This window comes from Budorcas taxicolor, chromosome 22, assembly GCF_023091745.1.
Source record: "Budorcas taxicolor isolate Tak-1 chromosome 22, Takin1.1, whole genome shotgun sequence".
Classification (NCBI taxonomy): domain Eukaryota; kingdom Metazoa; phylum Chordata; class Mammalia; order Artiodactyla; family Bovidae; genus Budorcas; species Budorcas taxicolor.
The window spans coordinates 42,384,670-42,401,553 of NC_068931.1; the positions used below are offsets into that span (position 1 = coordinate 42,384,670).

Consider the following 16,884-nt stretch of genomic DNA (forward strand, 5'->3'; position numbering starts at 1 on the left):
ACAGAGGATGAGATGGTTGGATGGTATCACCGACTCAATGGACATGAGTTTGAGCAAGCTCCGGGAGACAGTGATGGACAGGGAAGCCTGGGGTGCTGCAGTCCGTGGGGTCGCTAAGAGTCGGACATGACTCAACAACAACACTGAGCCAAAGTTCAATCTATGAATATTTCAAAAAACATTTCCCTAAAGTACACACATGAAAGAAGCAGGGGTGTGTCTGCCTGCTCTGCAATTAGGTACCAAGACCTCGTTGTCTGTGCGGCATCTGCGGGTCAGCGATGCGGCACTCAGAGCGCTCGCAGGCATGGACTCGCATGCATTATAGATGGGGAGTTTGTTCCTCCACGAGCAGATGTGTCACCTGCAGTCGTGCTAACCCAATTGCTCAGTTAGTGATACTTTCGTTCTGTATGTAATCCAAATGCAAAAGTCGAGCTAATCCAGGGCCAGACTGCCACCAATCCCCAGAAATGAAGCGCTGAATCTACTTGCGTCTTGAAGTTTATTTCCACCAAAAACTAACTTGACAGATGTCAAATCTGACTCTGAATACAACTTCCAAGCTGTATATAAATTTCAATATAAATCCAGCCACAAGAGTTTGGACTGATCGCTTTGATAACCAGACACATCGGATCACACAGCACTCTTCCCACCTCTGCTCCAACGACTGGCTCCCTTACACACGAGTGGGTTAAAATACAAAGAAAAAGGGTATACTGTGCCTCCAACATTCCCATGACAGACAGGTGCTACTTGGACACAAATGAGTTTACCCACCAAATACTTGGAACATGCTATGACCTTCACATCCTCCAGAACCTTCAGGAGGGCAGATGACCTAAATTAGTGATAAATGAAGGGAAGTCACAGCTGGCAGGCAGGAAAGGCACAGTAATAAGGAGTAACACAATAATAAAGACTGTCGGGGTTTAGGCAGATGGGGAGGGGGCGGTGAATGGAGAGTAGCATGGAAACACATACATGAACACGTGTAAAACAGCCAGCCAGTGGGAATTTGCTATGACTCAGGGAACTCAAAGGTGCTCTGTGACAACTTAGAGGGGTGGGACGGGGCAGGAGGTGGGAAGGAGGTTCAAGAGGGAGGGGACATGTATACCCATGCCTGATCCATGCTGATGTATAGCGGAAACCAACACAATATTTTAATTATCCTTCCACTGAAAATAAAGAAAGAAAGAAAAAAGGCATTTGGTGATTGAAAGCAAGATACAATTGCCCTGTGACAAAGAAAAAAAAAAGGACTGTCAGCCAGCTCTAGAGGGGACCTAACCCTGTCAAGACAGGTGACAGAGCAAATCACTTAACTGTTCAGATAAGCCTCATCAGGTGCCACTTCCGTGGTGAGTAATTTAAGGGGCTACACACCTCACAGGTGGAGTGACAGCAAGGTTACAGCACAATGCCCAACACACAATATGACAATCCATGGTGATTTCAAAAATGAACAAACTCCAGAAATTTCTCCCACTTCCCTCCTGCAGCAAGTTAAAGAGCTATGTCAGTGCTATGAAGCAGCTTGGATGGGATGGGAGTTTGGGGGAGAATGGACACAGGTATGGCTGAGCCCCTTTGCTAAGCACCTGAAACTATCACAACATTGCTCATCAGCTCTACTTAAAAAAAAAAAAAAAAAAAAAATTTAAAGAGCTATGTTAGATGATATTTAGGAAAAGAACTTTTAAAAGCTACAAGGTCTGAATTGTAGCTGAAGCTCCAGTACTCTGGCCATCTGATGTGAAGAGCTGACTCACTGGAAAAGACCCTGATGCTGGGAAAGATTCCAGGTAGGAGGAGAAGGGGGTGACAGAAGATGAGATGGTTAGATGGCATCATGGACTCAACGGACATGAATCTGAGCAAACTCCGGGAGACAGTGAAGAACAGGGGAGCCTGGCACGCAGCAGTCCCTGGGGTTGAAAAGAGTGGGACGCGACTTATCGACTGAAAGACAGCAAAGCCTGCCTCCACACCATCTCCATCTGCAAGAGCTTGGGTCTACACTTTTTCATGCTTGACATGAAAAGAATGAACACATAACCGGCCCTCTAGCTCCTGGTTTCTATAATCCTGGAACCACTGGCTCAGGAGACACACAGCACAACTCACGTCCATGTGATCCTCTGAATGATACAGCAAACCAATTTAAAACATGAAGGTTTACAATATTCTTGTTACCATTGAGGCTGACCCCAAAGGGCGAAATGTGCTTATTAGCAAGACGAAAACAAGCAAACAAGCAAAATGTTGCTTCTTTTAATCTGGTAGTCAGTATTTAGATGACAGTGAATTTAGTAGTTATAGACATGAGCTTTATTACAGTAGAACATGCAAAGAAAAATGTCTTAAGAATTTAACCACTTAAACTTTCATAAATTATCACACCTCACTACACCCTTGGATGTCATTCTGTCCGCAGAACATCAGACTCATGAAAGATTTACAGTTAAAATAAATGACACCTGGGATGGCCTTAAAGCACTCTACTGCCTCCCCTACAAAAGTTCAGGTGTTAGAAGGTGGATAAGTGAAAGCTGAGTGGTGGGTTTATGATGGTTCATTTGCTTTTGTGTATTTTTTAAATATCCTGTTAAAAATAGTAACAGTACTTACTTTAAAAAAAAAATGCAATTCATCCTATTAAAAGACTAGAGAAAAAATCATAAATGCAGAACAAGCATCTGAAAAAGTCCAACGTTCAATTCTAATTTCCCAAAAGGTCTCAGGAGACTCAGGGGACTTTCTCAACCTGAGAAGGGGCATTTGTGAAAAAATAATACATTGAACATCAAGATTCAAAACTTCCGCTCTTCAAAACACACTGTTAGGACAATGAAAGGAAAATCAAAGAATGGGAAATGGCATTTGCAAATCACGTATCTGAGAAAGGATCTGTGTCTGGAATATACAAAGAACTCTCAAAATTTAGAAAACAAATAACCCAATAAATAAACGAGCAAAAGATCTGAACAGACACTTCACCAAAAAGACAGATGCTGAAAGAGCCATGAAAAAAATGAGCATTATCAGACTTGACGGAGATGAAAACTCAAACTGCAAAGTTGTGCCAGCAAGGGTGCAGGGCACCTGGGTTCTCCCACACACTGGGGTCGGGGGGAAAGGTAGGGGGAGACTGCACAGCCACTCTGGAAAACAGGCTGGCAGCTCCTTAGAAAGCTCAGCAGCCAAACCACCCCCAGGTACACACCCGAGAGAAGGGAATGGGTATGTCCACCAAGAGACTTGCTCCTGAGTGCTCAGAGCAGCGTGGCGGAGCCAGCCCAAAGCCTAGCAACACTGCAAAGTCAGGAAACAGCTGAGGAAAGTAGGCACTTGCTCCAGATGGTATGGATCGTGATACAGCAGGTGAAGGTCCACGGCTGCAGCCTGGAGTCAGCTCTGAGCTTTATGTTGCCGGGTGCTTCTTACCCTACATTCAGCTATAAGCGCAGCATGATAAATGCTCAAAGACTACCCACACTGGTACCAATCAGGCAGGAAAACGAGTCTGCCCCTAGGTCTGGGGAGAAGGGGGCTAAAAAGACCAACTCAGGAGGGGAGGACTGTGGGGAGGTGGCCCACAGGCCTGTGCTCAAGTCCCCTCTTACAGGCTCCAGGGAGCGCGGGCCTTTCCACCACCTTCCCCAAGGTGCAGGGATGTGTCACCTGCCCTTCTCTCAAAACATTAAAACAGCTGTATTTTCAGACCCAACTTCAAAGCCCAACAACTTCCCAATTCAAGGGTAGGAACTGCCCACCCTATCACGTAGCTGACAGCAAACATTCTCAGTCACCAGGAGAGAGAAATCCGAAATTCCAAAATATAAGGCACGTGTTGTGAAGTAACGACAGTTCAATAAACAAATACAACACCTTTGTCTGGACCAGAGGAGGAACAAGGCCCGGGCATAAGAACGAACAGAAAGCCCCGCGTGTAGCTGTCTGGGTCCCAAATCCTGCAGCCACCAGCCCAAGAGGCCGGCACAGCGCGCGGTTACAGAGGACAAAGACGACTCTCCCAAGAGGACTCTTTCTTTGAGAAATTCCACAAACGGGATCATGATCCAAGGCATCATTGACCGATTCCATACGCACATGGGTGCCACTAAACCCATGTTTAAGCCCCTTTCCTAGGACATCAACTATATTATCTCCAAATAGAGACTTCTCCTGTCCAGTCTTGTTGGTAGCAGTCGAAACATGCTACAAGTCTCTTGACTCACTCTCCCAAATCCCCATTTAACAACTCTTCTAAACATGGTTTTCAAGGACGCCTTCCTCGGGGTTTGCGACCCACTGACTGGCCACCTGGGGACACACACTCTGAACCTTCCCAGGCAATGTGACTCCCAAGAAGCTTATCAATCCCAGTCTCCCTAAGTAGCCGTGGGCACAGAGGCTCCGAAAGGAGTGAGGCGGGGTAGTTACACCCCATCAGCCCTGGTTCTATCACTAACTGCTTCAAACCAGAAAAACAGCATTGGGCAACAGGATTCCAAAACTTTAACAGGAAAAAGTCATGCTATGCCATATTCCAGAACACAGCTCCGAGGCCCGTCCGAGGCACGCTAGTCACAGCTGAGAGAAATTAACATGAAGACTAGATTAGCTGTATTACGCACGAGCCTCATTCGAATCACCCCTCCCTACCAGGTTAAATTAAACCTTAGGCAGCATGCTACATGCACCTTCAAGGGTATTATTCTAAGTACAGGTTCAAACAAACTGCCTACACTAGCTGGGGCTGCTCGATGGTGCAAACTCAGGAATCTAAAGGAAAAATGGTCTTTAATATAAAAATACTCTAAATATTAGAATTAGGAGGTTTGGCTTAAATTCTGGCTGGTACTTGGAGGAGTTTTGTCCCCGGAGAGAATCATTTAGTCTCTATGCATATCAGTTAACATATTTATTATTATCACAACACCAGAGTCTACAAACCCCATCGATTCTAGGAAGAACTCACGTACGAGAGCAACTGGAAGCCACTAACCCGATGTCATCTTTCTTTTAGAATAATATTCTTCAACATATTACTTGAACCAAAATTTAAACTTTAATGAAACTCCTTCAGTGAAATTATTTTTACAAACACTAACTCATCAAATCCTACTGTATCTGAAGTCCCATCTTACCTACCCTAGAAATACAGCAACTTAACTGTACACCAGAATTGTGTCTGTGAAGAACTGATGACAGAAATTTAAAATCTCCTCCTCCGAGAGTCTATCTGGAACTCCACACTGGAACCCATCATCCCGGGAACACAAAGGGTTCCCTAGCTTGGAAGTCGCTCTGCTTTCTCTTTGAAATTCAAAGTGCCTCTCATCAGCGGTTAAGTACTGGAAATATCACTTTTAAGCAAACTGAGTTTTTCAATGGGCAAGTCTCCTAAACTTAATAATACCGTACAAAGATGTTATTTATTTACCCTGATAAGGAGTCTGCCTGCAATGCAGGAGACCAGGGTTCGATCCCTGGTTTGGGAACATCCCCTGGAGAAAGAACTGGCAACCCACTCCAGTATTCTTGCCTGGAAAATACTACGGACAGAGAGGAGCCTGGCCGGCCAGAGTTCATGGGGTTGCAAAGAGTCAGACACAACTAACAGACTCTACTTCTCTCTCTTCTCTACGATCCTTTGAGGTGTACATACAAGGTACCATTTTTCACACATTAGGGGTTTTTTTCCTCCAAGAGTATCAGTCAAGTCCATCTCTGACCAACCCTTTCCTGTTCTACTCACGTTTCTACTGATTCTACATAGAGACTAGAGGCTTAAAATGAAACAAATCAATGAATGACCTGAGACTCTCATCTCAGGATCTGGTGAAGGCCCCTTTTCAAGATCTGGATCTCACCTGGGGCCTCCCCCGGGCTCCCCAGCTGCTCATTACCTGTACAACAGCACTGACTCTCTTTTAAGTCTAGGACCTGCATTTAGGAAAGGCCACCAAGAATCTGGAGCTCAAGCAGCTGACTCAGCCCTTGGTGTAGCTGAAGGGGCAAGCCCCGAGATAGCCTCCGCCAGCACTGCCCCAGGCAGAAGACCTGGCTCGGAGACATAGTCCAGCCGTGCAGGCAGCCCAACCCCCACCTCCTCCACCCCAACATCTCTGGTCCACTCCCTTGTCCAGGACATGCCCAGCCTCTCCATTTCCTCCCCAGCCATCTCACCCTGGACCAAGGCCCCATGGCTAGCTTCCCCTCTCACCCACCCCCTGCCTTCACAACACACCGTGAGGGGTCCTTTAACTGGCCATAGGTAGGTTCCAAGATGGCTTGTTCCTGAATATTCTGAGTAAAGCCATCACCTGTAGAAACTGCAGCCACTAAGAAAAATAAGCAATTATTCCAACAAAGACGTCCACCAAACTATAAATATGCAAATAAGCTACCTGTACCTTCTAAGGTTGAACATTTTATCCTAAATTGAAACACACTCGACAGCACTCGACAGTAAATCAACTGTACTTCAATAAAACACACACGGAGGGAACAAACAGGATCTTAAAAAAGTTAAGAGCACTAGCAGCACCTGTAAATATGTAAATTCTGTGGCGTGATGTTCAACATCAGTATCCCCTGCCTGCACTCTCTTTCCAGCTTCCCTTATAACACCACCAAAAATTGTAGTCACTATTTACCAGGTATTATTCTAAGTGTTTTGTGTGAATTAATTTATGAAAGGCTCTAACAGCTCTCTAAGGTAGCTAACGTTAATTACGCCTATTTATAAATGACTACATTTGGCACTGAGAAGTTCAAGTGAGTTGCAGTCTGCTCAAACTGAGGACGCCAAGGCTGGAACTAAGCAGTCCTGCTCCTAAGCCCGGTCTGTCCAAGACCGTACTGGGATGCCCGGACACCTCACTGTCACATATCATCAAAGCTACTTGGGAACCGCTAGAAGGACACAGAGCGTGAGTGCCTCTGCTGCTCTCCCCTCAGCGGTCTGGAGAGTCCTGAAGAAATCAGGCCAAGTTCCACACTGGTGGGCTGCCCCTTTCAGACTGTGCTCCTTAAGGGTGAAGGAGAAAACTGCAGCTCATCTCTTAGGCTTTGATTATCCAGGGTACCCAAGTGACAGTAAATGAATGAGACAGTCCTCGACACCTGCTGCAGAGGGGCGTCTTCCACCGAGAAAAAGCCTTGGGCCTAAACACACGCCTGAGAAGGCCCCGCATGGGGACAGTCCTTAGTCAACTCTCCGAACCTCTCCAACGCTAACCCTGCAGGAGCCCCAGAGCTGCGGTAACCGACACCTGAAACTTAGCAGGTGCGCGCGTCCTAGTGGACAGCACGAAAGGAGATGGGAGAGCCGGCCTTCACTACATGAGCACTGCTGCCTTCAGAGAGCCTTTTTACTGAAGAAGAAAAAAACCGTAAACCCAGACTGCACCAAACACGAGTTTACGAATGGTTCACTCACTTTAGAAATATTTTTTCCTAAAAGCTCCTTATAAAGAGTCAATTTCCCTCACGTCACTCAAAATACCCCGTAATTTACTGAGCTTAATGTGGGCAAGGAAACCACGTTAGACAACGCTAGGGATCAGCTCCCGGCACCTACAGGAGGGACGCCCAGGTACAGCCTCCGGGGCACCCCCGAGGCGGCCCGGACCACCTCACTGTTCCCGGAGCCCCCACGTCCCCGTAAGCTGCCCCCGCTGGAGCCGCCTCCCAGCTCCCTTCCGACCCCGGAGCAGAGCACGCGAGCGGGACGCCTCCTTCCCGACGCTCCTCCGGGAACAATGTCAAACTTTTTGTTTTTCCTGAAGCACAAGACTCCTCCGCTCGGAAACTTCACGGTCCCCAGGAAGCCAAGCGTGGAGGCGCGGGAAGGCCCGGCCAAGCCGCCAGCCTTTGCGCCGAAGAAAGGCGGTCGATGCTTGCGGGCCCGTCCCGCCCGGGCCGCCCCTTCCGCCTCCGCAGACCCGGGCCCCCCGGACCCCGCAGCCCGGACGCCGGACCCGGGCCGGTGGCCTCGGCGGGGCTCTGGGCGGCGGGCGGCGCCCCGAGCCCTGCCTGCCGCGGCCCCGGCCCCGCCGACCAGCCGCCGCGCTCCTGCTTCCGCCGCCGCGGCTCCGCCCGAACGGCCGCCCCGAGCCGCCGAGGCCTGGGCTCCCCGCCGCCCGCGCCCTGCCTCCCGCCCGCCCGGCTCGCACTCACATCCGTCCGCGTCCTCCGGCAGGTCCTCCTGCAGCAGCGACAGGTCTGCGCCGAGGGAGACAAGAAAGGCCGTGAGCCCGCCGCCCGCCGCCCCGCGCCCTCGCGTCCCCGCCCGCCGCCCGCCGCGGGGCCCGTACCCGCCATCTTGCGGCGCCCCCTCCTCCGCCGTCGCCCGGGGACCCGGGGCTCCAGGGGCGGCGCGCGCGGCGGCCGGTGGACGCGCGCGGGGGGCGGCGCCGCGGGGACGCGCGGGGCGGGCCGAGGGCGGCGGGCCGGGGGCGGCTCCGGACGCCGGGCGGACCCGGCCCGCCCCGCCCGCCTGCGAGCCGCTCCGCCTCCCGCCTCGCTCGCTCCGCCCTCCGGCGCGCTCTCGGCTCGGCCGGCCCCTCGGTGCGCCGAGTCCGAGCGCTGCTGCTGCCGCCGCCGCCGCCGCCGGGGCTCCGCGCAGTGTGCCGGGCTCAGCCGGGCGGGGCCGCCCGCGCGCTTTGTTGGGTCACTGGCGCCGCCCGTCGGCCCGCGGGCCCCGGTCCCGGCACCTGCCCGCCCGTCTGCTCGGCCGCGCGCCGGGGCCACCTCCGGGCGTGAAGCGCCGCCTCCGCGCCGGCCGCCGGGTGCGGCGAACAAAGCCGCGGGGACGGCCCGGCTCACGCGCTGGCTCCGGCCCGGCGGTGGGCGTGCGGCCCGGTTGCAGGAGGACCAACGAACCTCGCCCCCGGGATCGTTGGGATTAAGGAAGAACGACAGGAGCCGAGCACCGAGTACTGGGCGTCCCGCAGGTGCTGGGGAACAGCGCCTCGCCTTAGCTTTTGTCTGTAAATAATTTAAATAATTGTCGTAGCACTCGAGGCGCTCGGCTGAAATTTGCAGCACGCGTTCTGTTACTTCCGTCTTTCCACAAGTGCTCAGGGATGCACGCAACCGCCCAGTATGGAGGGGGGCTCAGCCCCAGTTCCCTGGCCCACTGCCCACTGGCCTCTGTCCAGGACTCAAGCCTACCTCCCGGTCCCCCAAGGCCTCCAGGATGGTCATGCCCTGAATGACCGTTACACAGGGACGTGTGTAAATGACGCCACGTTGGGGGTCTGGCCTCGGGGGAGGAGACGGAATTCCGAATGGTCTGCACGATGATCTTAACCAAGGACATTATATTACATTTAATGCCGTGAAAGAAAGCCTCTGAAATAACGTAATTCTGGATAATAAAATGGGTCCCACGTAGCTATTCAAAATACTTCTCTCTCAGATGTTACAGGTTGCAATATGGATTTCAAGAAGAGAAGTCAAAGTCGCTCAGTCCTGACCCGACTCTTAGCAACCCCATGGACTGTAGCCTGCCAGGGTCCTCTGTCCATGGAAATCTCCAGGCCAGAATACTGGAGTGGGTTGCTCCTTCCCTTCTCCAGGGGATCTTCCCAACCCAGGGATCAAACCCAGGTCTCCTGCATTGCAGGCGGGTTCTCTACCGTCTGAGCCACTGGGGAAACATGCATTCCATAGTATGTATTATTAATATTTTGCTAGAGCAAGAAAAACTGGAATAGCATCTCTAACTCTAGTGTCTAGTTTTCTAGTGTCTGTCTAGTTTAACAAAATAATTAAAACTAAAAGCCAAATGGCCACCATCTAGTTCTCTCCTTCCTTGCAGGACACTATTATGTAAATACAGCTGATACTCTCAAAATGACAAGGAGTTAGAAATTCACAACTGTCATTTGACTCAGTCTATCAGAGCTTTGCCCTGCTAATGCTACCATTTCAGTAATCCTGGGTGGAAAGGGGAGGGCAGGGCACTGGGGTCTTTCCACTAGCTTGGGGTCTCCCTGCAGCAGCACAGACTCTACAGTGCCAGCTAGGCTTTGGCCCCCAGACACACTTGGAGGTGAAGGGGACCATCTGGGCGATCCACCCAGTAGAGTAAGACTCAGTGATGGTGATAAAACAGATGTTATGTTACAAATACTTTGGCCACCTGATGTGAAGAGCCAACTCATTGGAAGACACCCTGATGCTGGGAAAGATTGAGGGCAGGAGGAGAAGGGGGTGACAGAGGATGAGATGGTTGGATGGCATCACTGACTCAATGGACATGAGTTTGAGCAAACTCCGAGAGAGAGGATGAGATGGTTGGATGGCATCACTGACTCAATGGACATGAGTTTGAGCAAACTCCGAGAGAGAGAGAGAGAGAGAGAAGGACAGAGGAGCCTGGCATGCTGCAGTTCATGTCAGCAAAGAGTCGGACACGACTGAGCAAGTGAACAACAACCAAATGCTAGCCTGGGATATATAGGTCGACTAAAACTCTGCCTTGGGTAAGCAAGGCTGCACAGTGAATTTTATCTCACTTTCTCTGGGAAGGCAGCCAAGGAGGAAGGGCTGTGTAATTGTGCAGGAGCTGTGCATTTGATTATCATCTTACCTGCATCCCACTTTAGGGCAGGTCCCTGGAGGCAGCTCAGTGTTTAGACATTTCAGTGAGGACGTTTTTATTCATGGTTCAGCACAAGCACGTTTTTCACATGTGATTTTTCTGTCACTCTCTAGTCCTTGCTCAAAGATACAATAAATGGTTTTTACGCCAGTATTTGTAAAGGGTGCTGTGCTTCCTCCTCATAGTAAATGACATTTAAAGAACAGTCATTGTTGTGCTATGGCCTTACCCCAGCTGCACTTACAGTGTAGACGGTGGATGCCGAGCTGTGTGTTTGGAGGTCAGAGCACAACCCAGAGTCTGCGTCCTTCACCTGCTCTGCCCCTAAAATCTGCAAAACAGGGGGAATTCACGTCACTGCTTTCAAAAGTATTATCCAATCATGGCTACTAAGACCTGGATTTTTCAGAAGTCCTCCTCCAAATGATAGTGAAGACTTTTATGAGTAGCCAAGGAGCCTTGGAAATTGATAAACTTGGCTCTTAAAACAACTTAATAAGTATGTTTATTATTGCAGACATAAGTATTATGGGAAAATATTGCTAATAAAAAACCTACCTGACATTGCTTGCTATGTCATTTATTAATTTTTGAATTGGTAATTGAACGGTTTACTTTTTCTTCAGGATGGTCCTTCCTAAAGTGGAAAGTATGTAAAAGGCAGATCTTTTAGTTAGTTTTGAATAATAATAAATGAATCAATCTGATAATGGAGACATGCTTTTACAATAAAAATGGCTTTTAAATAAATTTTTTAACCTTTATTTTCATTCATCTCTGAGTTTTTTTTTTTAAGCCAGGTTTATTCTTCAAAAACTATTTGAAGAACAAATATTTTCCTTTTTTTTTAAATTAATTTCCAATCTCTTACCCAAAGCCTCCTGTACATATTTTGGCAAATTGTATAAAGATAAGTATTTGTGTGAAGTTTCTGTTATCTTTCTTTTCTATGCTTCTTTTAAGTCCCATTTAAGCTCTGTGTCAAGATGAAATTCCAAATTGTGAGTTCTTGGTTTTTCCTAGAGCTTTCATAGTTTGGTTTTGTTTTTCAAAGACACTGGTCTCTTTTTATTCACATTTTTTCACACCACCTTAGGAAAAGAAAGAATAAAGAAGAGAGGGAGGAAACAGCCACAAAACTGAGCCAGAGTTCTCTCTACTCAGGCTGTCCTTTCCCTGTTTATAGGGGTCCGAGGCTGCCCTGAGATGCACAGAACTTCAGCTCTGTCCACGGTCACCAGGCCGCAGGTTCCCCAGCCTAGGCTTGTTCTGAGCAGAACAGTGCAACCTGGAACCACTACTGTAACCAAGTAGAAAGGAAAGTAAACCCTGTTTCTCATCCACCATGTTAAGGACTCCATTTCTTTCACCACGCTCCAGATGAATAGAACCAAAAGGATTCTGCATCAAGGAATTTTGTAGCTATTCCAGCCAAGGAATGGCACCCATCCAGATTGTTCCACACATTTTAATTTCATTAGGAAAGCTAAGATGTGAAATAGCGAGCATTAATGGCAGTATTGGTTTTCTTTATGACTTTCTCTCAAAATGCGCAAAGCACCAGTGGCAATCAAGCTCAGAGCAACGTGGAAGAACCTGTCCTTGGTGACTGGTGGAGTACGTGCTTGAGGAAATGTTTATTATTCTGAGTCTGGATGGATGAGTCACGTTGAGCCAGAAAAAAATCATAAGCAAACCGCATACTCAAACCCAGATAAGCTCAATGATTAAACTATGTCTTAATTCTAAAGTCTTTCTCATACTATGGCTGCTCCCTGGTTCTGTGATACAGAGGAAAGAGTTTCCATTCCAATTTCACTTCTGTGTAACTCTTTGTAACAAAAGTCCTCTGTTGCTGGTGGTTGGTTCCTTTATTTGACTGAAAAAAAAAAAAATATATATATATATATATATCGGTACCATACACAAGACAAGACTCTACACATGGACATCACCAGATGGTTGAAACCGAAATCAGATTGATTATATTCTTTGCAGCCAAAGATGGAGAAACTCTATACAGTCAGCAAAAACAAGACCGGGAGCTGACTGTGGCTCGGATCATGAACTCCTTATTGCCAGATTCAGACTGAAATTGAAGAAAGTGGAGAAAACCACTAGACCATTTAGGTATGACCTAAATCAAATCCCTTATGACTATATAGTGGAAGTAAGAAATAGATTTAAGGGACTAGATCTGATAGACAGAGTGCCTGATGAACTATGGATGGATGTTCATGACATTGTACAGGAGACAGGGGTCAAGACCATCCCCAAGAAAAAGAAATAAAAAAAGTAAAATGGCTGTCTGAGGAGGCCTTACAAATAGCTGTGAAAAGAAAGGAAGCAAAAAGCAAAGGAGAAAAGGGAAGATATAGAGTTCCAAAGAATAGCAAGGAGAGACAAGAAAGCCTTCCTCAGCGATCAATGCAAAGAAATAGAGGAAAACAACAGAATGGGGAAAGACTAAAGATCTCTTCGAGAAAATTAGAGATACCAAGGGAATATTTCATGCAAAGATGGGCTCAGTAAAGGTCAGAAATGGTAGTGACCTAACAGAAGCAGAAGATATTAAGAAGCGGTGGCAAGAATACACGGAAGAACTGTACAAAGAAGATCTTAGTGACCCAGATAATCGTGATGGTGTGATCACTCACCTAGAGCCAGACATCCTGGAGTGTGAAGTCAAGTGGGCCTTAGAAAGCATCACTACGAACAAAGCTAGTGGAGGTGATGGAATTCCAGTTGAGCTATTTCAAATCCTGAAAGATGATGCTGTGAAAGTGCTGCACTCAATATGCCAGCAAATTTGGAAAACTCAGTAGTGGCCACAGGACTGGAAAAGGTCAGTTTTCATTCCAGTCCCAAAGAAAGGCAATGCCAAAGAATGCTCAAACTACCGCACAATTGCAGTCATCTCACACGCTAGTAAAGTAATGCTTAAAGTTCTCCAAGGCAGGCTTCAGCAATACGTGAACCGTGAACTTCCTGACGTTCGAGCTGGTTTTAGAAAAGGCAGAGGAACCAGCGATCAAATTGCCAACATCCGCTGGATCATGGAAAAAGCAAGAGAGTTCCAGAACATCTATTTCTGCTTTATTGACTATGCCAAAGCCTTTGACTGCATGGATCACAATAAACTGTGGAAAATTCTGAAAGAGATGGGAATATCAGATCATCTGACTTGCCTCTTGAGAAACCTGTATGCAGGTCAGGAAGCAACAGTTAGAACTGGACATGGAACAGACTGGTTCCAAATAGGAAAAGGAGTACATCAAGGCTGTATATTGTCACCTTGCTTATTTAACTTATATGCAGAGTACATCATGAGAAACACTGGGCTGGATGAAGCACAAGCTGAAATCAAGATTGCCGGGAGAAATATCAATAACCTCAGATATACAGATGACACCGCCCTTATGGCAGAAAGTGAAGAAGAACTAAAGAGCCTCTTGATGAAAGTGAAAGAGAAGAGTGAAAAAGTTGGCTTAAAGCTCAACATTCAGAAAACAAAGATCATGGCATCCGGTCCCATCACTTCATGGGAAATAGATGGGGAAACAGTGGAAACAGTGGCTGACTTAATTTTTCTGGGCTCCGAGATTGCTGCAGATGGTGATTGCAGCCATGAAATTAAAAGATGTTTACTCCTTGGAAGGAAAGTTACGACCAGCCTAGACAGCATATTAAAAAGCAGAGACATTACTTTGTCAACAAAGGTCTGTCTAGTCAAGGCTATGGTTTTCCAGTGGTCATGTATGGATGCAAAAGTTGGACTGTGAAGAAAGCTGAGTGCTGAAGAATTGATGCTTTTGAACTGTGGTGTTGGAGAAGACTCTTGAGAGTCCCTTGGACTGTAAGGAGATCCAACCAGTCCATCCTAAAGGAGCCCTGGGTGTTCACTGAAGGACTGATGTTGAAGCTGAAAGTCCAGTACTTTGGCCACATGATGTGAAGAGCTGACTCATTTGAAAAGACTGTGATGCTGGGAAAGGTTGAGGGCAGGAGGAGAAGGGGATGACAGAGGATGAGATGGTTGGATGGCATCACCGACTAGATGGACATGGGTTTGGGTAGACTCCGGGAGATGGTGATAGACAGGGAGGCCTGGAGTGCTGCGGTTCATGGGGTCGCAAAAAGTCGGACACGACTGAGCAACTGAACTGGACTGACAGAGACAGAAGTGAAGTTACTCAGTCGTGTCCAACTCTACAACCCCATGAGCTGTAGCCTGTAAGGTTCCTCTGTCAATGGGATTTCCCAGGCAAGAATACTGGAGTGGGTTACCATTTCCTTCTCCAGAGGATCTTCCCAACCCAGGGATTGAATCCAGGTCTCCTGCATTGCAGGCAGACTCCTTACTGGCTGAGCCAGGAGGGAAGTCCATTGGCGCCATAACACAATGCAATTCATACAAAAGATAGCTACTCCACTTTTTAACTTTTTATTTTGAAATAATTACAGATTCATAGGAAGTTGCAAAACACGTACAGGATGGTCCTGTGTACCCTTTCCCCAGCTTCCCCCAATGGTAACAGTACATCTTAAAACATTCTTGAGATGTATGTACTAGGTATTATGCCAAGTGCTTTTCAGATTTAATCCACAAAACTCTACGAAGTCGGTATTGATATTTACCTATTTTACATTTTAAAAATCAAAGCTCAAAGATGTTACAATTTTATGAAAGTCAGATAGAAAATAGCAGAGTTGGAATTCAAATGATGGAATCCTAATTCTAAATGATGCTAATAGGATCTATATGTCATCATGTTCATGACTTTTCCATCAAATTTGTCTCTCGGCCAGAGAAGCTGGTCAAGAGAATGAAAAGGAAAGCCTCAGGAAAGCCTCTGTCATTTCACATGTACAGTCTTGGGATCATCTTAACTCCAGTTGGGTCGTCTCTCTGTCCCCTGCTGATTTTGACCACAGAAACATTTTAGAAGTCACTCTTTCCCTTTGTTCTCACCTAACACCCTAACCAAGGGATAAGCTGCTTGAAAACCATACTAGCAACTTCCTAACTAGCCTTTTACGATTTCTTCTGGCCAAGGATGCAAAAAATTATCTTTCTTATGTAATGTTTTGCTTGTATCAGTTCTGTGCCTTAGTAGTGACCCGCCACCAGATCTCCCATGTTTCATTAGAGACTGTTTGGGCTTCTCTGGTGGGTCAGCTGGTAAAGAATCCGCCTGTAATGCAGGAGACCTGGGTTTGATCCCTGGGTTGGGAAGATCCCCTGGAGAAGGGACCAGCTACCCACTCCAGTATTCTGGCCTGGAGAATTCTGGGTGGCAAGGAAGCCGCACAACTGAGCGACTTTCACTCATCATCTTTCCACTTTTTTTTTTTTTTTTTTTGGCCCTGCCCTTCAGCTTGAAGGATCTTAGTTTTCCCACCAGGGATGGACCTGTGCCCTGAGCAGTGGGTCCACGTGTGTGGATGCCTGATAACAGTGGCAATCTAAGGTAGTAAGAGAAAGACAAAAGCAGAACAGCAGATCTGGGAGCAGTGTTTCCAGGTATTGGTAATATTCCATTTCTTAGACTGCATGGAGGTTGCCTGTGCATGAATGCTTTGTGATCATTTTTCATGCCATGTCTTATGATTTGGGCCATTTTTTTCTGTATGCATGTTTTACTTTTAAAAGCACTTTACTTTTATTTACTTTTAAATACACTGAACTCTTCAGAACCGTACACTTTAAAATGGTTAAGATGGTAAATTTAACGTTGTATATCTTCCCCTTACACACAATTTTAAAAAATGTTATTAAAGAATTTGCCTCTTCCTGAAAAATTTGGGTCACAAAATCTAACCCAGCACCTAAGAATTTTAAATATTCTCAGTTTTTCATCTTTAGGCAGAAATAAAGTAGTGGAGGGGAGGGAGAGAAAGGAAGGAAACGGGGAGGGGGTGGGGAAGGGGAGCGGAGGAGGAGGAAAACCAGGAAGAAGAGCGGGGTGGGGGCGACGGCGGGGAAAGTGAAAGAGGAAGCCTTTACCTGATGTAATTTGATTATTCGTGCTACTTTTGATTTTGAAGCCTGTTTCCCAGGCAGGTGAGAGGCACCGCGTGCGCCCCTAGTTTCTCCCCTCCCGTCCGGACCCTCAGCCGCCCGTTAGGATGCTCAGCCCTCCGCTCTCCCCCGCTCCTCCCCCACAAGCCCTTCGGGTGAGAGTCCGCGAGCTTTGAACTGGAGAGAGAGAGGCGCGCGCCTCTATCCAGAGGCCCGGGCTCCGCGTCCTGGGTCG

General features: G+C 47.6%; 1 protein-coding gene across 3 annotated transcripts in view; it reads right to left on the minus strand.

Moving 5' to 3' along the window:
- Nucleotides 1-8,404, minus strand: part of PPP4R1 (protein phosphatase 4 regulatory subunit 1) — a 49,114-nt gene extending 40,710 nt beyond the window's left edge. For 2 of the 3 annotated variants that reach the window (XM_052660284.1, XM_052660283.1), the window contains exons 1-2: nt 8,334-8,382; nt 8,197-8,241 (exon numbers count right to left, since the gene is read on the minus strand). In XM_052660284.1, coding sequence (XP_052516244.1) covers nt 8,197-8,241; nt 8,334-8,340 — 52 coding nt within the window. In that variant the 5' untranslated portion in view covers nt 8,341-8,382. Of the gene's footprint in view, nt 1-8,196; nt 8,242-8,333 lie in introns of all 3 variants that reach the window. The other variant, XM_052660286.1, reaches the window with a different exon arrangement.
- Nucleotides 8,405-16,884: the final 8,480 nt, after the last annotated feature.